Consider the following 22,826-nt stretch of genomic DNA (forward strand, 5'->3'; position numbering starts at 1 on the left):
TAAAGTATTAATAAATCATAATTTATCACCTACTAAAATTAATCTTATTTTTTATTACGAAAACTTATTCACTATTTACCTTAGTTTCTCTTCTAATTTACCCATTTTTTTTCTTATTTAATCATAAATGAAACTAATTGAGACAGTAACAATTTTTGTCCGATTGTGTTTAATATTGTGTTGACATTAAAATCTTGAAATTTTACACTGCATTGATATTGTATTTAAACTGTGTTAAAGTTGTGTCGAAGAATTTTGAATTTATACAATATATAAATTTGCATTTTATCAATACCATGATATTTATTGATAATTACTTTTGGTAGATAAATTATATTCATCAATAAAAGAGAATTCATGCATCAAAGAGTAAAAGGGCTAAATTCATAAATAAGATTAGAAGCCAAGAAATAAAAACAAGTGCAAATCTATTTCATGACAGCATCTCATCAATCATCAGATGTCTAGACGAATTGCTCAATCGTTACAATGCAAATTACCCAAACAAATTAAAATGATACACACACTTTGTTGATGTAACAACAATAACAAAACGTCCATAAATTAACAATCTTGCACTCCTCATCAACCAACTTCTACATAATAGAAACGCTGTCACTGTCAAACCTACGCCCCGTTTGCTCGATAATCGAACCTACGTTGATAAGGAGACGACACGGGAGGCGATTGCACCTGATCGAAGAAACAAGATGTAGCTCAAGGCTGATTTAAATCAGTTGTAAGTGATATAACAAGACACAAACCTCATAGGTAGTCTTCTCCTTGCACCCCGATGCATTTTGAAGCGCTGATGCTATCGCTTCTTAGCAAGCAACGGGCGCTGTAGCACAATGTCTTATGATCATTTGTCGGCCTAGCTTTGGCGCTCGCGTTTGGAGCTTCTGATCTTTTGATATCCAATGAATTCTTGGGACTCCTTAGGGCCGGGCGTGGAACTGGCACCACCGCTCGGCTTCTAGAATCACTTTGGTCAGGTTCATCGTCAATGAGCCCACACACGCGTTCCCTGCCACCAACACCAAATCAAATCAGGGTGTTAATTAGGATATGAACGAAACATGATGGACGCCATATTCAGGCAAGGTGCTTTACCTGGGCAAGGAAGCGTAGCGCCTCCTCATTGGCAGCCTGCCTGCTTTCCCGGCTTGTCCCTCCAGACGGAAGAATTGTTGCTTAAATTGATCGACTCCACTGAAACATCATAGACTCTAAAGTTTAGAGGATAATATTAACGTTACCACAACGGTGATCTCCTAATCATAGATTCACTTCAGCATATACTTCACATACGAACACAAATCAATTTATACTGACATTTAACGTTTGAAATGACTCGTTGCAGGAGGAAGAAAGAAAATCGAGTGAGATATATATGACTGGTAATTAATTAGGAACGATAAAGCGTTTGGAATTCTCTTGTGTCAAACCAGAGTCAACACAGATTCCTTTTAATAGCCCGACCTTGGATACATAAAGTGAATCTGATCCACGCCACGGAGGTACTCCTGGAGCATCTGGGGATGATACTCCAAGATCTGTTTGCTTAATTAAGATACAACGTAAGTAGCAGCTAATGCAAGTAGAATATCATTCACACTTCACTAGTAATGCTCGTACCTCGCGGTAGATCAGTTCCCTCACGTCTTCTTTTGTCAACTTTCTTCTTTCAAACTCAAACTCGAATTTTGAGATGTGTTGAGTTGACGGTTCATCTTCCACATTTGCCAGCCCGTAAAAATATGGATCTGACAATGCCTGCACAAATATGGTGTTATTTTACCAATGCCAATGCAAACACATCCGTCCTCACGATGAAAAATTATTATAGCTATGCTTACTTCTTCAGCAGATGGACGATCTTTGGGATCAAATGCAATTAGACGCTGAAGTAAACGAAGAGCCAGGGGATCAACATCTGGGAACCTTTGCGACAGAGGTATGGGTGCTTTCCTTCTCATGCCACTCAAAAATCTCCGGGCCTTCTCATTTCGAATCTATATGTGAGAAAAAGGATTCAACTTGTCAAATGATAAGTTTTGTCAATTTCAATTTGTCTACCATGATTTTCATTTTTCAAGCAAAGAGAGAAGTTTAGTCATGACGAAGGAACAAACCCTCGAGATGGCTTCAGTAGAAGGTGTGCCAAGAAGATCGGTTATGAGTTCCAACTGGTGGACAACGTTCTTCCCAGGAAACAACGGTTTTCCAGTTATCATTTCTGCAAATATGCATCCTATGCTCCAGATATCAATAGCCGGGGTATACTGTAATAAGAAACAACATTAAGGAAATCGAACACACGAAATCTCAACATCTTGTATGCTTTCAAAGCATTAACCTTTCTTGTAATTCAGCAACTAGTCTACACAATCACTTTATAGAGAGATTTTCATAGACAGCACAAAGTAATTTCCAGACATGGGAACTTACTTTGGAAAAGAAAGAACCACAAAGTTCAGGAGCACGATACCACCGGGTAGCCACATAATCCTTCAGATAAACAACATTTCGACAAAATTAAAATTTTAATAATTAAATAATCTCGACCTCCATGAAATCACAGCATAATTACTTACAGTCCAGAAAACAGCAGATGGGGCATCGCCAAATGATGCACGAGCTAGCCCAAAGTCGCATATCTTCAACTTGCAGTCTGCGTTAGCAAGGATGTTTTTGGGCTTCAAATCCCGGTGGAAAACGTTTGCTGTCGAAAATAAAAAATGGATTTATTATTGACTGCAGAAGTGCAACGAACTAAAGGAACTTAAGTGGAAAAAACGCCAACCGGAATGTATATATTTTAAAGCCCGAAGCAACTGATACAAAAAGAATTGATGATGCCCAGGAGTAAGGTCATCATTCGTCTTGATTACATGGTGAAGATCTGTTTCCATCAACTCAAAAACGACATATATATCCTTGAATTCTCTCCGACACGGAGGCAACATGATATGCTTAATCTCAACAATGTCCGGGTGCCGAAGCAGCCTGAGGAGCTTGATCTCCCTAAGAATGCGAGTAGCTTCACAGACATGCTCAAAAATGTCATTTATCTTCTTTATAGCCACCTTTTCTCCAGTGTGGGTATCAACTGCAGCAGCCACAACACCGTAACTTCCCTTACCAACAACCTCTTGGATTTCATACAAATTCGCTTCACCATACTCGGTGAAGAAGTCCTTGAAAGGCATGTTCTGACAAGCCAAAAACAAACATCAGCCACTTACTATAACATACATGAAATTCAGATGGGAGAATCATAAGAACTTGACCAAATGAACAGAAGTTGTAGTGATGTTGTGACAATACCCAAAAAATAAATTGACTACAATTATCAGTACTATAATTTACTATAATTTAAAGTTTAATAAGGTTGGTTGCATTCATTCATCCTAGACTTGAAAAAAGTTTAGACTATCAGCAGAATTCAAGAAGATGAGAGAGCAAGTTTATACTGTTGAGCTCTTGAGCGAAGACAGAGGCCATAATCATTGCAAAGGACATCACAAATAATCATATTAAGTTGCAGCCAATACAGCATTCCCTACATCCAACTCCAAAGAAGTGAACAATATAATTTCATAAAATGTAACTATACATCAAAACATTAAAAAAACAAATTCCCCTATTTGTGCTACATAACCCCAAACTTCAAAGGGGGGATCACACACCCACAAAAACAAAGATTGAAAAAAATCCCTTTTCTCAGATGGTTAAGCAAGATCCTAATCATAACACAACGGGCTATTGATTGAAACATGAAAGATAAAAATTACAAGAATTTTTTTTTAATTTCTTTTTGAACACAAAAACCAGATCTGCAATCACACATACTTACCTGAATCATTAGTGTCCAAAAGGAGAATAAGAGAGATAATGAGGTTTCCTTCCGGAGAATGGCAGCTCAAATTCACAGGCAATCACAATTCCATTCAAGTAGGATACTTCTATTTATACAACCTACACATAAAAATGAGTTGACATCTTAGGAAATACAGTTATTAAATGCAATTGAAAGGGCAAATTTGAATACCTTATTATATAATATCAGAGATAAGATAAACCATGTGAAAAATTATGCTTTCTCAGCTACAGAGCGGTGGGCCTCTTTAATTTATACTACTTCAATTAAACACACGTCACAGTTAAAGTAATTCAAGATTTGATTTTTTCCCCCAACCAGCCAAAATTGAGATCTGCTAATACACAAGAAATGGCAAAATTCGAGGTCCATATAAAATATAATGGCTCTTTATTTATACAGCATACAATTAAACACATGTCACAATTAAACTAATTCAAGATTTGATTTTTTTTTCCCCCAACCAGTCCAAATTGAGATCTAAAACACAAAAAAATAAAAATTGAGGTCCATATAAAAAAAAATGAAGAATTTTGTGTGAACTGGAATCAAGTAGAGCGAGTGAAAGAGATGGAGATATGAATCAGATCAACCAATTACCAATAAAATTCACCCGAATTTGTGAAGCTGATAAAAAAAGGCCCAGGATTGGGGAATTGGGAAATGATTAAATAGAGCCAATTAGGTGAGAGCTGGTGAAAGGAATATGGCCCAGAAATTCAATGTATATACAACCTCCCCCGCGTCCATTCGGCCGTGGAAAAGGACAAAACTCACTTAATTTAAATAATAGTAATAATGAAATCATGCTTTGAATTGCGAGCCTTATCTATCTCGTCTCGTGCGCGTGAAATTCACTCCCAAAAAACGCACACACCCGTGTGGGTGCGTGTGTGTTTGGCGGCAAGTGGTGGGCTTTACCTTTACCTTTTCGTCGGTGGATTGCGTGAAGATTGAAACGGCGGCGAATTTGAATACAGTCTTCGATGAAATGGATATGATCGTGTGACAGATGATCTACGCAACCAGATTGCAGAATTTTTATTGTCTTGAACAGATTATGATTGGGTTTAGCTGTCCAGTTTCTTACACGCAAAACGGTCGATGTTTGAGGTTTTGATCATTACTGTTTGATTTCATTTTATTCAATTCTTTTTTGGAGCTAATAAATTGTGTTTTTGCTTTAAATATTTATAGCAAAATCTAATAAACTAATAAGTATATTGGTAATTTACAAATAAATTTTAAAATTAGTATATAAATTTTAAAAAATTGATCATTGATTTACAAGCAAGTACATCAATTTTTCACTCCCTATGTCGCCTAATAGCTAAACGTTTTTAGTATTGAATTTTAATAGTACTATTTATTAATTTAATAAGTGGAGAGAATAAAGTAAAGGGATTAATATTTTTATCATGAAATATGCCATGCAAAAGTAACTAGTAGTACAAGTCTTTTCTCATTATAAGAAAAAGGAAATGTTTAGCAATGAAACATTGGTACTACTTCTCAAAAGAAATAAACAAAAAAAGAAACTTTAATTACTTTTAGTTAATATAGGAAATAATGCATTTGATCAAGTGGTTATAGAGTTCATAACTTGCATTTATTTTAACTTTTGCCAAATCAAGATTCTTTAAAAAGTTTTTGCACAAGTAGATTTAGTGAAGAAATCCTTTGGCCCTCTAAAAGAAGTAGAAAGATAAAAGTAGTAGAAGCCCTCATTACCAATTTACCATATATTATGAATTACATTGTTAATTTGTTATAACATCAAAATGGATATAATCACATAAACATACTCGAGTCTCTAGATAGCCAAAAGTGATCCAAGTATGAGTGGCTTCAACTTCAGTCATCACCAACAAAATATGAAATGAAGCTAAGTACAAAGTCATCATTGCAACTTACTGTAACATGCTTCACACAAGAGCACTCACTTTCTTCCTCCCCCGAGCAGGCCTAGCCTTCGATGGTTTAGATCCATCCGCAACGTTAATGGACTTGTTTCTAGTACGTCTTGGCCTCGTTTCATCGATGAGCGCATCCATACTGTCTTCGTCTTCTCGTGCCACCCGATTTACATGCTGTGTTTCTATTTTACGAGGCCTTCCCCTTCCCCTCCGAGTCTGCCCTGACTGGATGTTTCCCCTCGGTTGCCTAACTTTTTTGCTCCCGCGCGATGAAGGAATAGTTCCACGGGTAAAACAATCATCTCCCATATTCTGTTCCAGTGGCTGAATCCTTTGCTTCCTTTGATCAGTTTCCTCACCATCTGTCATTAGACATAGTATTTCTACCGTTGGCGTACCATCCATACACGCATCATCACCTTCCACTCGCACAATTAGATCCTCTCGATTCGCAAGAATCACACAATCTTGACTTTCTTGTGCATGAGGGACTTGTTCAGTTTGACCCGTCTCCTCATCATCTGTCGATAGACATATTATATCGACCATTGGCATATCATCCACGCGCAAATCACCTTCCACTCGGCCAACACACGCCTCTCCCATCACATCCTCCTTGCAACGATCATCACACCCGCGACCCCTTCCCCTGCCCCTGCCACGTCCCCGAGCACAAGCACGTTCTCCACCCCGTTTCAACTTGGGACGAGCTATACTTCCTTGGCTCCTTTTCCCACGATTACACTTGTTCGTTGCTCTCCTCTTGAGTTCCGAACTCCAGCTAGAGTCGGAAGTGTCACTAGAAGCACACGTTGGACTAGAACTAGCGGTGGGGCTAAGGCTGGTCGTACGAGTAATCCTCTGCCCGGGGTGAGGGCGGGGGCCGGGGCCGGGCTTAGGGGGGCCAATGGAGTACCAACCATTATAGGTCTTAGTAATGGTGCCATTTATAGAAAGCCTATTCAAATGGTGGTTAAGGACAGCATCATGAGCCCAAGGCAAATCCCTATGTTCCTTCAAAATAAACCTACTTATTCCCCCCTCATCACAACAACCCCCTTCCTCTTTCAACTTCCTTATTGCATCCTCAATCATCTACACATAATTTCATGTTGCAATTACCAAAAAATACATAAAAAAAACTGTACATGCAAATATGCAATTAATTCATAGTAACATCATAATCAATTAATCATCATCATAAGTATATGTTCAAAATGCATGATTGAAACAAGATTTGTAGAAAATGGGGAAGCAAATTAGTAGTACCCATTGATAAGTGGGGTGATCAGGAGTGTGGATTGTTGTGGGGACTGATTCTTGAAAGAACTTGTTGATCAAGATGGTGTGTTGGAGGGAGAGCGATTTAGATGGAGATGAAGCGATGGCGCATTTCAGCACTAGCGATTTCAGGTTTTCAAGTGCGCGGCCGTGGGCGCCGGTGCTTGCAGCTGCATGCGGCGGTGGCGGTGGTGGCTCTCGCTGACTCTTCATTTTTTCACTTTAATTTTTACAAATTTACTGTCTTGAGACGACATGTCCTTAAATTATTACCACTAATAGCACTCCACTTTACTTCTCTCAATAAATATTACTCCCTCCGTCTCATTTTAGGAGTCCCGATTGAGTTCGGCACAGATTTTAAAAAATACTATAAAAGAAAGTTGATGAAAAAATAGTGGAATATGGGTCTTACTTTTCTATATTAGTTTTATAATAAGATATGAGTAGAAAAAGAATAGTAAAATGTTGGGCCTAATACCATTTATGGAGTATTCTAAGCGATACTCTTAAAATGAGACATCCAAAAATGATAAACCAGAACTCCTAAAGTGGAACGGAGGGAATACTAGTACAACTTTCTAGAAAAAATGTTAAAAGTTTTACTAGTAAATACAGCTCGAGAGAAAAAAAAGAGTTCTACTCCTACGTAAGATAGTACGTACTAAGTAGTATTTCCAATGATAGCATTTTGTTACATCTATATATCTATATAATCTATATATCTATATAAATATATAAAGCCAGAGTACATGGCAAGGAAATTTTCCCGCCCACTTTCATAAAATATTGATAACTATATTATAAAATTGTATCAGCATATAATATACACTATTAATATATGACTGATTTGATATAGAGAATAAAAGATGTCAATTTGTCAAATCACACTCTTTTTATCCATTGGATAAAGCAAGATCAAGTGGTCTCTCTCAATTTTTTTTATTGACCAATGGGATTATGTCATTTGTTATAATCTCATTAGTCAATAAATATTTTATTTATTATTCAAATATCTTTTATATATTAAATTAAATATATATAAAAATTATACCAAAATTCATATTTTTTCATCCTCTACAAATTGAGATCACATTTGCTATAGTTCTATTAAAAAAATATATCTATTTTTCTCTACGTATAATCTTTCTTCTATATTATAATTTCTCTTTTTTTTAAAGAATTTATTCACCATGGATGATGAGAATGAAATGTTCTCTAATTCCCAAAATTTAAATTATTCCAAGATTATTTGTATTTTATATTGCAACTTATGACTTTTATTTATTTGTTTTAATTTATTTTGTCATTTCTTTATAATAAAGCCCTATCTATACATACATAAAAGCGAAATATCAAACAATCCATTTTCCCACTCAGTTTCATGAAATATTTTTTGACTATATTATATAAGTCTTTTAGTATATATTATAGAAATTTATTATAAGATGTATGATATGATAGATGCATGTGAAGGGTGTGATTGAAATGAGTAATAAGATGTTACTCCATAAAATCAATGATCAATGAATAAATTAATGTAATAAATGACACAATCTCATTGGTTGATAAATATTTTTTTAAAATTTATATATCTTCTCTATATTATATTAAAAAATTATAAAAGTTATACTAAAATTCATAATATTTCATCATCTATAAATAGAGACCACATTTGTTATAGTTTTGATAAAAAAAATCTTTTTTTTCTTCTCATATAATCCTTCTTATTTTGTAGTATAATTTTTTTGTCTTCTTTGTTGTTCACTGTGAATAATTATGGAATATAATCAATACAATCTATATCTGTATCTATATCTATATCTTTATCTTTACTACCATAAAAGCAAGGATTTTTTTGTGGGAAACAACAAGAGTTTCCACCAGAAGAGATTTATCTATTTTAATTTATTTATTTTAAAAATTACATGCTTCAAACCAATGGTTAATAAATAACCTCCAAGAATTGTTTCTTTTACATGCTGAATCCAACAGCTAATGGCATGAACTCTGAAAAAAAGCAAAGTTGATTAGCCTCTATACTAACAATCAATCAAATCGTTCTTACATAAAGAAACTCTTGTCATGTTGAGCTTTGGTGGGAATTCTCAAATTGGGATCCTCTCTAATGCAAGGTTTTTTGAGAGCCAAAACCATTTTTTGAGATAAAAAAAATTGAAAATAACCCCGCATGTTTTTCTATATATAAACCACTTGCATAGACACAGATTCATACACAATCATTTTTCTTCTCTTTCATCTTTTTTCTACCGATTATTTCCTTCTCTCTAAATCTTCTTTCTTTTTATTATTGAGCTATTGAACAATTATATTTTTATAAATATTGCAAGTGAATTTATCGGCATAAGAGGTTAGCATTAATTTTCTTCTCTCTAAACCATCTTTATTTCTATTGTTGATCTACTGTAATTTTTTGGGCATATATTGCAGGTGAATTCATCACATGAAGAGGTTAGTGTCATCTTTCTTATCTCTAAATATCTTTTTGTTTATGGTTGATCTACTGATCGTATTTATGTTTGATTATTTTGCAGTGGAATTGATCGCCATGAGAAATGAAAAGCTCTGTAAACTGGTTTTGCAATCATGAATCTTCTACTATCTACTTTTGCTTCCGATTTATAAAACTAATCATTTTTATGCTTTTGCAGGTATTGTAGGTTAAATGATACGAATGACAGGAAAAGCAATATGAACTGGTTTGTTTACTTAAATCTCATATTATCTAAATTTCTTCTGTTTTATTTTTTGTTTGATTATTATATTATTAGTTAATTTATTTATTGTCTTGCTTTTACTTTTTTTTTCCTATCTATTACTCCACTTACATATTTCATCCTACCTACAGTATAAAAATGATATTATATCCTATATTAACAATTTATATTCTTCGGAGTTTTCCAGATAGTTTGTTCTCACATAAATCTTCTTGGCATCATTCACATGATCGAAAAGAAGAGCATCATTTACACAGTTGTCTTTAAGCCAGCAGTCTGTAGAAGAAAAATATGATTTATTCAATGAGTAGTATAATCTGCTGCTAGCCTGCTATGAAATTCTATTTCAGAATTTGTATATATATCACAACTGAATGAACTAATCATATTATATCCACTTACCCGTGTTGAGATTTATATATTGAGTAGATTGAAAAGAAAATTAAGTGTTTTGTGCCATCAATTGCATTAATTACTGATTGACTGATTTTCAACTTTTCATTGATAAAATAAATTATACTATATGGAATGGAATATTTATTTAGCTTTATTGAAAGATGATTTGATTTGAGAGCAGGAACATTAATTAGTGAATGATGTTTTTGTAAGGTGTAATTACTTATCAATCCCCAAATGCATTAAATGCTGATCGACAAGTTTTTGGGAAAAAAAATATTATTTTAGTAAATGATACAAGTTAGTCACATTTTCTATTGTCAAAATTTCTATTCATAAATTCAGATATACTTATTTTAATATTCATAAATTTGGTTTATTTAATGATTATTAATTTGAATTTATAAGCATGTGTATTGAAAACTTACTTTGCATTTGCTGTTACTCATTAATAAATTTTATAGTCTCAAATTTAATATGTTTGCATGTATCGATCAATACAAATTTAGATTTTGCATGATGCATGCAATCATATCATATTTATTTTCCCAAAAGTTACTCAATGATGTGATTGCATTAGTAATCATGAATTTGTTGCATAAGTACTTCAGAATAAAATATATAGTTCTAAAATATTAGCATGCACTATATATCAATTTACCATAAATCATTCAGTACATGAAAATATAAGTATATACTCCCCGTTCTCAGAATAATATATGTGCTTTTTATTCTCAATGATGTGATTGCATTAGTAATCATGAATTTGTTGCATAAGTACTTCAGAATAAAATATATAGTTCTAAAATATTAGCATGCACTATATATCAATTTACCATAAATCATTCAGTACATGAAAATATAAGCATATACTCCCCGTTCTCAATGATGTGATTGCATTAGTAATCATGAATTTGTTGCATAAGTACTTCAGAATAAAATATATAGTTCTAAAATATTAGCATGCACTATATATCAATTTACCATAAATCATTCAGTACATGAAAATATAAGCATATACTCCCCGTTCTCAGAATAATATATGTGCTTTTTATTCTGAAATTCCAGAATGATGAATCAAGAGCTGATGTACTCTATACATCCATCTATATATATACATATATAAAAGTCAAAGTTGTGAGAATTTTTGTTTTCCTACTCAGTTTTAGGAATTTTTTTGAGTAAATTGTATAAATCTTTTAGCATGTATTATAGAAATTTAATTTAAGATGCATGACATGATAGGTTGTTATTGAACAATACACATACAAAATATGAAGATGTGTTACTGATGTGATTAACAAGATGCTACTCCATAAACCAATAATCAATAAATAAATCAATAAATCAATATAACAAATGGCACAATCTCTTGATAAATACTTTTCTAAATTTCCATTTATCTTTTATTTATTATATTAAACAATAATAAAAATTATACCAAAATTTATAATTTTTCATCTTCTATAAATAGAGACCGCATTTGCTATATTTTTCTTATTAAAAAAAAATACACCTCTATTCTCCCCATATAATCCTTCTTCTCTGGTTGTAGTTTTATTTGTTGTTCACAATTACTATTACTAATTTTCATAGTATGTTTTGAGGACCAATAATGTATTTTCAATTTCGCATTTCAATTATTATGTTGTTTATTATTTATTTTATAATTTTTAGTTTATTATTTATGGTATTTTTTTTATCAATTCAATGATAAATATTTCATGTAATAATATTATTATAAAAAAAATAATAAAAATAAATATATAATGGTGTGGTTGAATAGTCACTAATAAATCATAAAAAAGGTATAGTTGAGTTGATGGACATAAAGCATATCTTAAAATATTATAATCATTCTCTAGGATTCTCTTATACATATATGATGCAAAAAGTAAATTGTCCATTATACGAAATAAAAGCTTGATTGATTGAATGATTTACAATCAATCAAAGATAATAAAAAAGTCCAAAAGTTACATTAATTATATAGCTTCTTTAAGAAGTTTTGCACAAAACCTAAATAAAAGGCAAATGTATACATTGAGCCAATCCTTATAGATTTTTTAACATGTGAGATAGAAATAAACCATTGGTTAATGACATAAAAAGATTAAAACACATGGTTCAATACATTTTTGCATAATTTTCAATTCTACATACTTCATATTAATGGTTTTAAGAAATACAAATGCAGTTAAAATACAATTGAAAATAATCATACAATTCTTTTTTGCAAATTGGCGGAAAGTCTTTTTGATTTCCTCCCAAAACTTTCTCCGAAAATAACTGTTGCTTTACATGTTCATAGATTATAGATTATAAATTATAGATCACATATAGATATATTATAAATTATAGATTAGCAAGAAACTTATAATGATTTTTTTTAATTGTTTTTTCAAAATTGCATTTATATTTCTTAAACCATTAGTCAATAAAATTATTTTAAAGAAACTACATTTATATATAGCTCATAAAAAATATGAATGATGATGATAAATGGATGTCAACCAATGGAGTACATAAAGCTGCAAATCAATTTATAAAGGATAAAAAAATATGAATTTTGGGCGGGATGTCCAAAATTAATGTGTTTCAAAGTAACATACTCCATTCGTCTTAAGATAAGCGAATCATATTCTCTTTTTGGGCGGGATGTCCCACTATAAATGAGTCATTTTCCTCTTTAGTAATTCTATCTCTTATTTTATTCTCCACCTACTTTATATGGAATTAAAGAACTCTTTTCAGTTAAAAATACTTATATATACATGGAACCGCGCATCGCGCGGGTGGAAAACTAGTTCTTTAATAAACTAGCCTCACTAACTCATAAAAAAAATTGGTGTCCTACTGGGAATGTAAGGGTTCGATTCGGTCTGTGCGTTACGGGAGAGAGGTCAAGGCCACGGTGGACATATGTGAATCCGGACTTGGAGAGAGGTCCGCTGTATCCAGAGCGAGCGTTATAGTGATAAACTGCAACAATATTTTTTTACAATAAAACCATCTTTTAATAATAATAATTGACATTTATAAACTACTTACTCGCTTGTCCCAATGTAGTAGGAACATTTTTTTTTTTTGCATGAAATTTAAGAATTTGATGTTTTAAAGTTAAAGTGAACAGAGTAAAGTAAGAGATGAACAATTAAAAGAAATGAAAAGAAATGAACAGAGAATAAAGTATGAGAAATGATAAATTTTTTGCCATAAAAGCAAATAATTCAACTGTCTTGGGACAATCCAAAAAAAGAATACGACTTAACTAACTTGGAACGGAGTATGAAAATGATTTTAATTTTAATCAAATGCGTTAATTGGATTATTACTACTTCATAAAGAATAGATAGGGATATCTATTTAAATAATGTAATTTTAGATAACATTAACTATGTAATAGTATTTGACATTTAAATTAATGTAATTTTGAGTTAGTTATTTTAATTATATAAATAATGATAATTAAAAAAATAAAATTGAAATTGGATGATAAAAAGCACGAACTACAAAAATCAAGTGGTGGTGTGGAATTAATAGAGTGGTATATCGACGCAGAATTTGAAGAAAATAATGATGTGACAAAATTATGGCCTGGTTTGAGGTATGAGTTAAGAATGCTCTTTCATAATTGAATAGATTAGTTATACTAACTAATTAAATTTTTGGGTTGGCCAATGGAGACTTTTTGATAGTAACCCACTAACAAAAATTCCATTTTGAAGCACAGGAAAACACAAGTAGAGAGCATAGATCTAATTATATGAAACATATAAAAACAATAGATTATTGAGGAATCATTTTTATTAGAAACCAAACAGCAGCCTAATCTGGAAGTTGAAGCCCCATATACATTTACAATGAGTCCATGCTGTAATAATTACAGCAAAGTTGAAGACAAACAACAACAACAACAATCACCACAAGAAAAATAAGCCAAAAAACAGACTAGTGTAGGTGTAATTTTCACCATTTACTTGAGTAGCATTTTGTAGCTTTTCCAGCAGCGAAATAAGGCTGGAAATGTTTCACGACTTCCTCGTACGTCGGCCTCTTGTAGTCGACTGCCTGCTCAACGACGTCTTCGGGTGTAGCCCATTTCCATTCTGAGAATTCTGGATCTGTTTCACCATTTGCTAAATTGATCTCACTCTCTTCTGCTGTGAATCTCATCAGAAACCTGTTCGTTACAACGAGACGAGGTAACTTTTATCAACTAAGTCATTGGTGAGGATGTACACTATATCACCATAGTGATAACATATCATTCAGTCGCACGCTAGTGCTCCAAATTTGCAACGAGACGAGGTAACTTTTTTCGTGCAGAGAGACATCTCATTAGTGACACCACATAACTAAATATAGCCTAGGCCGTTTTGCATCAATAAGAACTCAGAAAATCAAGATTTCTTGTTTGGTGGCGCGTGAAATGTAAACGAGAAGTGCTTGTTTAAGTAGATCAAACCATCTCAAAATCGACTCTTCAGCATTTGAACAACACAAAACCAGAAATGAACAAATTGGAAGATACTAAACATGTTAACCAAATGCAACGAGCCATGAACTTACCATTTTTGTGCCTGTCCGTGCCATTCTCCACCCCAGAGTCGATTCACTTTTGACTTTACAGCCGGAGGGAAGTCATACGTCAGCCATTCTGGAACCTGATGATTCATTCACAAGACTTGAGAAACGAGCAACAAACTTGTTCACACTTTTTAAGCCAAGAATTAGCATCAGTAGCTCGTTTCTTCAATAGTTATCGCATATTGAGAATGAACGAAAGACACGCTACTAATAGGCCTCCAACTCACAACTTGGAAAAAAAACTTGCAGAAACATTCAATAAACCAAGCAAACATCCCAGTAACATGACATCGACTCTAACAAACCTCGTCTACTACTTCAGCAGACACGACTCCAGTTTCTTCCCTCAATTCTCTTATCGCTGCAGACCTCGGTTCCTCTCCTTCTTCAATACCACCCTATGAAAGTTATGCACAAATTCTTCACTTGACAATGCATATTCAGATAAAAAATCAATGTATTCGAAGAGATTTTAGTCATATAAATCGACTACCAGAACCTTCCACACAAGCAAGCTCAACAAACAGAAGCAAGCAGACGCTCTCAGTGGAATATTATAGCAACTATCTTCAAATTGAAATTTAAGTGAAAAAACAAAAATAGTCACAAATAATGCTCTATTTCAAAGTTCAAACTAACTGTGGCTTTACCTGAGGCATCTGCCATGCTCCTGGAACATTAAGTCTAGAAGCCACAAACACCTGCAAATAATTAGACAGACATTTAGATATCAATTTGAGTTTATATTTACAAAATGTTAAAAGGGGATTTCCTATTAAACATGGGCCTAAATAAAAATCAAGAAAAAGAGAAAGAAAATACTCCAAAAAGCATATAAAACCCCAACTATTAGAGGGTTTTGGGATAAATCAAACAACTTCAGAAATTATCACAACCACAAAAAAGAAACAATTTTTCCATCAAATTGTTAGCAAAGGAGCTTCCAACCATTGAAAACTATTTCATCTTTTGAGCTATCAAATGAAAATCACATGAAATCTCTCCATACCCTCATTATTCCTAATCAAACAGGATAAAAAGATTGCATTTTGATGACATGAAACAACAAAACAAACTGAAAACCAACCACCCATTATCAAATCACTCAAAAACTGCACAAACACCAACACCAACACCAAAACTAAATCAAGAACACATTTTTTTCCCATGACAGCAACAAAGATTGTGTTTTTCTTCTTTATCCCTTTTCTACTTACCATATTATCATCATTGATGAGACAAACTCCAACGTTAGGGCGATAGCCAGAGGGCAGACCCTCCATTGTTTCTCTCTCCTTAGCTGAATTTCACCTGTGTCTCCAAATTTGAGAGAGAGAATCTCTGGAAAAATACAGATCACTATCAGAATATCACTTTAGCAGAAAGTCAAACACCCTCTTTTCCACTGTTTTGAATGTGTAAGAATGAGCTGATGATGACGTGGAGTGCGTTGAGATCAGAGAGACTTTTTCGTGCGCATCCAATTCTTGAAAGTTTTTTATTTAATTAATTAACTTCAATATTATTATTGCTAATTATTTAGTGGAAGAAAGATACGATGATGAATAATCTAATCTTATCCTATCTCTAATTCATTAATGTCTACTTCATAATTGCTGATTTTCAACCATTCATTTCCACTGTTAATATTAAATTTCAAGAGCCGTTTCCCCTCAAAGAATTGATACTATGATTCTTATTTATGGTCACTTTTTACATATAATATTTTTTTATTTTAATACTATAAATTGTTTGGTGGGAATCTCATATTTCCTATGGGTTTTATAGAAATTGAATATCAACATAAAATTGTGATGAAAAATGAAAGGATTAAAAAAATAAAAATCCAATACTCTAATTAAAATTGCAAGTTGCCGTTGAATGGATTGGTATATTTAAAGATTTGGTTGGAAGTGGAAGAATAAATAAAGGTGAAAAGTGGTGGTGGGGGAAAAGGGTGGCGTTGACATTTGAAAAGTTAATGGAATGAAGAATCTTTATACTGATGGAATTTCTGTTCAGTTGCATTGTAATTTATTAGTATTAATTACTTATGATAAGGTTACTAGTAATTTTTTTGTTTAATAGAAATGTATAAAAGTAACAAGTTATGATAGTCTTCTTCAGGTGCCATATCTGAAAAGTCATCTATTTTCCCCTTTGACATTTTTTTGATATAAAGCTCCACTATTTTTATAATATAATCTCCATACAAGTAGAACCCAATTTTGAATTGAACATCAGTATGTTTTTAAGATTATTTCTCATAAAGATATTGAAATATTTATCTTCTAATTCAAAAAATTCCCATGAAATATGAAAATACCTTTTCCAAGGGACTGAATTTGGGCCCAACCTAATTTGGGCTTAGCCCATGTATCAAAACATTTTACTAGCATGAAACATTATGTGTAAATTAAAGGTGAATCTTTTTATTTTGTACTATGATGTAATTAAAAGAGTAATCTTTTTAATATTCATTAACATTTATAGATAGGTAAAGGGCCCAACTATTGACAAATTGGCTGTGGAATTCTGCCTTCAATAAGAGAAGATGACAACATAAATGCTACATTGAAAAACAGAGAAAGGAAGAGATTTATAATGCATTGGCCTCTCAAGATTCATGATAAAATCATACACAATTGGATGAATTGCTCTTGGTTGATAAAAGAAGGGAACCTACTGCTTCCCCAACTGTCAAGAACAGACCATCAGGCCTTGTCAACTCTTTCGCCTCGTCGGATCTCTGGAGTTTCTCCATCACCTCCCCTAATGGATTCACCAACACAAGCTGTGAACAAAAAGAAGCAAAAGTTACACACAAATTATACTAAATCATCTCAAATTTCAATGAACACAAAAAATGTTGCTCACCTCCAAGTTTTTCTTGTCCAATGCCATCCTCAAATCCTTGAAAAATGAGACCCCATTTGTGTCTAATGCACTCACAGCTGACAAATCAAGAATCACATATTTGAGTTGGGATTTGTTTTTGGAGTCATCATTTTCTGCTTCATAGTCTTGAATCCATCTTGTGACCCTGAGAAATGATGGTGAAATGTGATGTGTTTTGTCATGAAATGTTTGATGATTTGAATTTGAGTTAAAAAAAGCAACCTTTCTTTAAGGTAAGTTGTGTTGGCAAAATTTATAGGAGCATCAATGCTGAGAATCAAGAAGCCGGGGACGTTGACAGCCTCTCTGTAATGCTGGAGATCACGGTATATATCCGTGCCCGGTATGTTCCCCAGCATCATTGTTTTAGGCCTTGTGATCTGCATCAGAATCTTGAAGATAGACAATCCAACCTAAACATACATATGTTACTTTTTTTTTGTAAATTTGGTTAATTTTCACAAAATTATATGATGATTGTGAGAGAGTTGAGTAGTAACTGCTATGGCAAGGCCTTGCTCAACTGAGATGAAGAGGACACCAAAGAAGGCACAGAGCATGACTAGGAAGTCGAATTTGTCGATCCTCCATATCTCACAGGCAGCCGGGACGTCTATTAGGCCTATGACAGCCGTGACGATGATGGCCCCCAAGATGACATTAGGAGTGTACTGGAAGAGTGGCATGAGGAAGAGGAGTGTCACCATCACTGTCACTGCCATGACTATGTTAGACACCGCGCTCTTGCAGCCCGCGTTGTGGTTCACTGCTGATCTCGAAAATGCACCTATTGGAAATGTTGGATTGGTGAATTAGTACAATTTGAAGATGATTGAACTAAATTGGTGTAATTGAATTTAATTGAATTACCAGTTGTGACATAGCAAGAAGTGGAGGAGCCAACTATGTTCATCAATCCAATAGCAATCATTTCCTTGTTTCCATCCACTTGGTAATTCTTCAATGCAGCAAAAGTTCTCCCAACTGCAATTCCTTCCTGTTTTCACACATTCCCATTTCAAGATTTGATTTTTAATATTGGAAGTCATAAGTTATACTAATTATAACAACATGGCACTTACTGTGAGTGATATGATGCCTGTGACAAGGCCGGTTTTTGCCACGAGGGGCAAGTAGCTACCGTGCAAACGCAACATGTTCCACGAAGGTGGATTGAGCCCTTCCTGGAGCTTCCCAATCTACCAGATAAACAATTTATTCGTGTAACAAGAAACGTATAATAAGTCACTTGAACTAAACCTATACCGCGAATTCGAGATTTTTATTTGAATAAAATATGAAATGTGGATGAATACTTACTATAGTGATGCCATGATTTTGAGCTTTCATTGCAAAAACAAGCAATGTTGCAATTATTACAGAGACTAGAGGGGCTCCAGCTGACACCCAAAATAGTTTTGGTTTCCTCATGCTCTGCATAATTAATTAATGACCATCACATATTGTCTAATTTACAGAGAAAAGTCATTTATATCACGAAAAAATTGATCAAATTCTGATCAATGTGACAATTGAAATAAAAATTAAAACTTTATAATTTAATATTTCTTGCGGGACTAATCATGATTTGATCAAATTTCATAATTTAATTATTCCTATAATTTTAAAATTCCATACATTTCAAGAATAAATTAGGGGTTAGCACCAAATAAATTAGGGAGTATTTTACTAAATCAACATTAAATATTTTCTGTACTAGGTGATCACTGTCTACAATGATTGATTAAAGATAATTCAGTTTTGTAGGTTTGCTCACTTTATTAGACTAGAAAATAGTACTCCTATTAGACTAGACTAGCTACAAAACAACAAGTGATAAAAACAAATATATATTCCTAACTTATTTAGTGGCCTTCATTGCTTGGACAAATGAGCTACAATTATATCTGAAAAAAGCGATTTCTAAAGCTAGATATAGTCCAAAATTAGAGGTCTACACCTTTTGACATGTCTTCTTTTTTTACACTCACATCTAATCTACGAAAATTCATTATTTTTATATCAGTTACCACATCATCCACCCTCTTTAATATATTATCCAAAGTCACAAGAAGAAGATAAAAAAACTCATAATGGAGAGAGAGAAAAGAAGAGTTTTAATACTCACAATATGTCTTGCCATAAGCAGCAAAACTAGGAAGCAAAATCCCATTAATATAGTTTGCCATGACCACTGCAACCAAAATCAAAACCACAAAAATGAGTTAAAACTAGTGGTAAGAAAATGATACAAATCTTCAGGTTTAGCATGCTTTCTTTACCAAAAAAAAATAATACAAATCTCTCTCTTAGCCCCATCGTGCTATTGAGTCGTATTCATCTTCTGATCGTCTCAATCTAGTTCAGTCATTTTCTAAAAAAATTAACACACTTTATTATCTTATTTTATCATCTACCTCTTCATTTATTTATTACTATATTCTTTACTCACTTATCTACTTTATTCTGCATCTATTTAACTTATTGAATAGCACAATTTATTAAATCTCGGGAGCAAAAATTATTTGAGACAAAATGACGTGCCAACATGTGCAAAATTTTCCTTACACCCTTGAATTTGTTTTGTTACATTTGTTTATTAGTATATAAAGGAAAACATATCAACTTTTATAGGCATGGCAACATTGACTGACGATGACTTTGATCACTCAATCAATCTATTCTAACTTTAAACCAAATATTTTTTCTTATAATCTAGTACTCCTTCCCTCCCAAAAAGATAGCCTCACTTTGACCCGACACGGGTTTTAAGAAATGTAATGAAAAGTGAGTTGAAAAAGTTGGTGGGATGTAGGTCCTACTTTTAAAGTATTAGTTTTATAATAAAATGTGAGTATGAATGAGTTGATGGAATATGGGGTCCACTACAAAAAATGGTAAAAGTGAAATGGAACAAACTTTGTGGGACAGACGGAAATGGAAAAATGGGACAATCTTTGTGGGACGGAGGGAGTAAATTATATACAAAATAAAAGTTTAATTGATTATTTTTCTTGCATAATAATTTTCAGAAAAATGTTAACCTCATGTATGTTGTGAAACACAGAGCTCATGACAGGAACTATGCCCATTTTCTTGGTGAAATTCTTGATTCCAAGAAGGCTCTTGAGCTGCTGAAGGGAGACTATAATGGCAGCTCCCGCCATAAATCCAATCAGAGTTGCTTTCGATAGAAAATCGATGATAAATCCAAGCCTGCATAAAAACAAAACAAATGTCATTTAATTGAATTTATTTATTTACGAGTCATTATTACTGTCTGTTTCTTTCATCAGGAACCGAATAATTAATGACTGAGCTGCACTTATTCATGTAGTTGAATTTAATGTTGTAGTTGAAGAAGACATGAATCAATCCAACCTTAAAAATCCCAAAGATGCTTGAAAGAGTCCAGCAAAAAAGGTGGAAGAGAATGCAAGCTGAAGAAACAAAATGGGGTCTTGAGATGGTGAGACTTCTCTTCTCAACATATCTCCCATGATCAACGAAGCAATCGAAACCGGGCCCACCGCAAGATCCCTTGAGCTCCCGAGTACAGCATATATCAATGGCGGCACAAAGCTTGAATCTACAAAACGTATCCAATCCAAACCCGAAAAATTCATTAATGCATGCATACACAAGAGAGGAATGAAGCCTTTTTTATTTTAATTACTTTAACCAAAGGTAAAATTATAATTTTGAAGAATCAAACTAGAGTACTAAATGAGAAATTATGGCATTTTCCGACTCAACTCTAAAGAAAGGAGTAAAGTACTGCAAAAGTCCAACAATTGTAATTTTAACTAGGGGTAAAATTGTAATTTCCAATAGTCACATCAGATTATTACAAAATTAGAAAGAGTGAACTACCAAAAAGCAGTATATGGTGAATGTCACTTGCATATTTGGAATACCAAGTAGAAATTAATAGCACCAAAGGTATATGATGAAGAACTTTATTACATTTGTTGTACTTTTCACTATTTTTGGACATTTTTGCCATCTGGTGCAAAAATGTCTAAAAATAGTGCAAATAACATTCGCCAGATACCTTTTTTTAAATAATTCATGGTATTTTCCGACTCGACTTTAAAGAAACTCGACTTTAAAGAAAGAAAGGAGGAAGAAAGTACTGACAGAGTCCAACGATCGGGGGGAGATTGGCGAGCTTGGCGTAGCTGATGCCCTGGGGGATGGCGAGGCTGGCGATGGTGAGGCCGGAGACGACGTCGGATTTGAGTAGGCCGAGGCTGTACTTGGGGGCCCACTCGAGGATGGGGAAGACGTATTGGGCGCCGAGGATGAGCTGATTCCGGGAGGACTGGCCCTTGAATCGGCGGAGAGGGTCGTCGGAGAAGAAGGTCTCCTTGAGGCGGCCCTTCACCTTGTCGAGGGTGGTGCGCGGGGGCGGCGGCGCCACGCGGTGGAGCTCCGTGGCCATGGGGATTTCGATGGAAGAGGGGTTTGGTTCCATGTTGGTTTAATATTAGCTAGTGTACAAAATTACCCGCCCAACTTGGCTATGTTAATACAATGAAGAGAGAGAGTTTTCTTTTCTACAATTTGCATGGATGAGAACTGTGACTCTGTGTCAGGACACTGCATGCTTCGCTTCTATATAGAGAGGGAATAGACAAGGAAATACATAGAGGGAACGATCTTTTTGGTCCACGAACTTTGTCAAAGTATCATTTTAGGTCCGTGAACTTTGAAAATATCATTTTAGGTCCGTCAACTATGAATTAATATCATTTGAAGTACTTTTTTACTATTTCCAAGTTTTTCTGGACGAAAATACCCTGAAGGGTATTTTAATAAACTTTATCAGATACTCATATTTTTTATAAATATCTTTATTATATATTTTTGACGAATTTTATAAATATGATTTAACCTTCAATATTATCACTTTTTAAAAGTGACATGCAAGAAAAGTTTCTTCTTCAACTTTTTATAATTAACGAATTTTAAAATATTTTAAAGATATGGATACTCGTAAATATTAATGTCGCAGTCAATAAACGATACTTGAATATTGATATACTGATATTATTTTTAAATAATATATCAACATTCAAGTATCGTCTATTGACCGTGACTTTGATATTTTACAAGCATCCA

At 33.5% G+C, this 22,826-nt stretch overlaps 4 protein-coding genes across 5 annotated transcripts; all 4 read right to left on the minus strand.

Moving 5' to 3' along the window:
* Positions 1-411: 411 nt before the first annotated feature.
* LOC125214352 (mitogen-activated protein kinase 9-like) lies at positions 412-4,221 on the minus strand. The gene is made up of 12 exons (XM_048115345.2): positions 4,055-4,221; positions 3,860-3,981; positions 2,807-3,215; positions 2,598-2,725; positions 2,452-2,511; positions 2,136-2,285; positions 1,860-2,015; positions 1,639-1,776; positions 1,483-1,556; positions 1,114-1,212; positions 765-1,027; positions 412-693 (listed from the first exon to the last, which is right to left on the minus strand). Exons 2-11 carry the CDS (start codon positions 3,866-3,868, stop codon positions 766-768), a joined length of 1,485 nt encoding a protein of 494 aa, XP_047971302.1. The 5' UTR covers positions 3,869-3,981; positions 4,055-4,221; the 3' UTR covers positions 412-693; position 765.
* A 1,486-nt stretch (positions 4,222-5,707) lies between these two features.
* Positions 5,708-7,293, minus strand: LOC148930854 (uncharacterized). The gene is made up of 2 exons (XM_089066625.1): positions 7,069-7,293; positions 5,708-6,894 (listed from the first exon to the last, which is right to left on the minus strand). Exons 1-2 carry the CDS (start codon positions 7,291-7,293, stop codon positions 5,809-5,811), a joined length of 1,311 nt encoding a protein of 436 aa, XP_088922751.1. The 3' UTR covers positions 5,708-5,808.
* Positions 7,294-14,003: 6,710 nt separating this feature from the next.
* LOC125211871 (nudix hydrolase 25-like) lies at positions 14,004-16,259 on the minus strand. 2 transcript variants are annotated; one of them, XM_048111817.2, is made up of 5 exons: positions 16,022-16,219; positions 15,455-15,505; positions 15,110-15,202; positions 14,787-14,881; positions 14,004-14,397 (listed from the first exon to the last, which is right to left on the minus strand). In XM_048111817.2, exons 1-5 carry the CDS (start codon positions 16,085-16,087, stop codon positions 14,184-14,186), a joined length of 519 nt encoding a protein of 172 aa, XP_047967774.1. In that variant the 5' UTR covers positions 16,088-16,219; the 3' UTR covers positions 14,004-14,183. The 2 variants fall into 2 exon arrangements, with proteins under 2 accessions (XP_047967774.1, XP_047967775.1); XM_048111818.2 differs by lacking the exon at positions 15,110-15,202 and having other exon boundaries at positions 16,022-16,259.
* A 1,058-nt stretch (positions 16,260-17,317) lies between these two features.
* Positions 17,318-22,299, minus strand: AST91 (sulfate transporter 91). The gene is made up of 11 exons (XM_048116396.2): positions 21,843-22,299; positions 21,084-21,291; positions 20,747-20,918; positions 19,831-19,896; positions 19,023-19,136; positions 18,785-18,901; positions 18,573-18,699; positions 18,203-18,489; positions 17,925-18,115; positions 17,682-17,847; positions 17,318-17,598 (listed from the first exon to the last, which is right to left on the minus strand). The coding sequence occupies exons 1-11, from the start codon at positions 22,177-22,179 to the stop codon at positions 17,440-17,442; spliced, it is 1,944 nt and encodes a 647-aa protein (XP_047972353.1). The 5' UTR covers positions 22,180-22,299; the 3' UTR covers positions 17,318-17,439.
* Between the last annotated feature and the right edge of the window lie 527 nt (positions 22,300-22,826).

This window comes from Salvia hispanica, chromosome 3, assembly GCF_029641045.1.
Source record: "Salvia hispanica isolate PSC_SH4W2 chromosome 3, Shi_PSC_v1, whole genome shotgun sequence".
NCBI classification, from domain to species: domain Eukaryota; kingdom Viridiplantae; phylum Streptophyta; class Magnoliopsida; order Lamiales; family Lamiaceae; genus Salvia; species Salvia hispanica.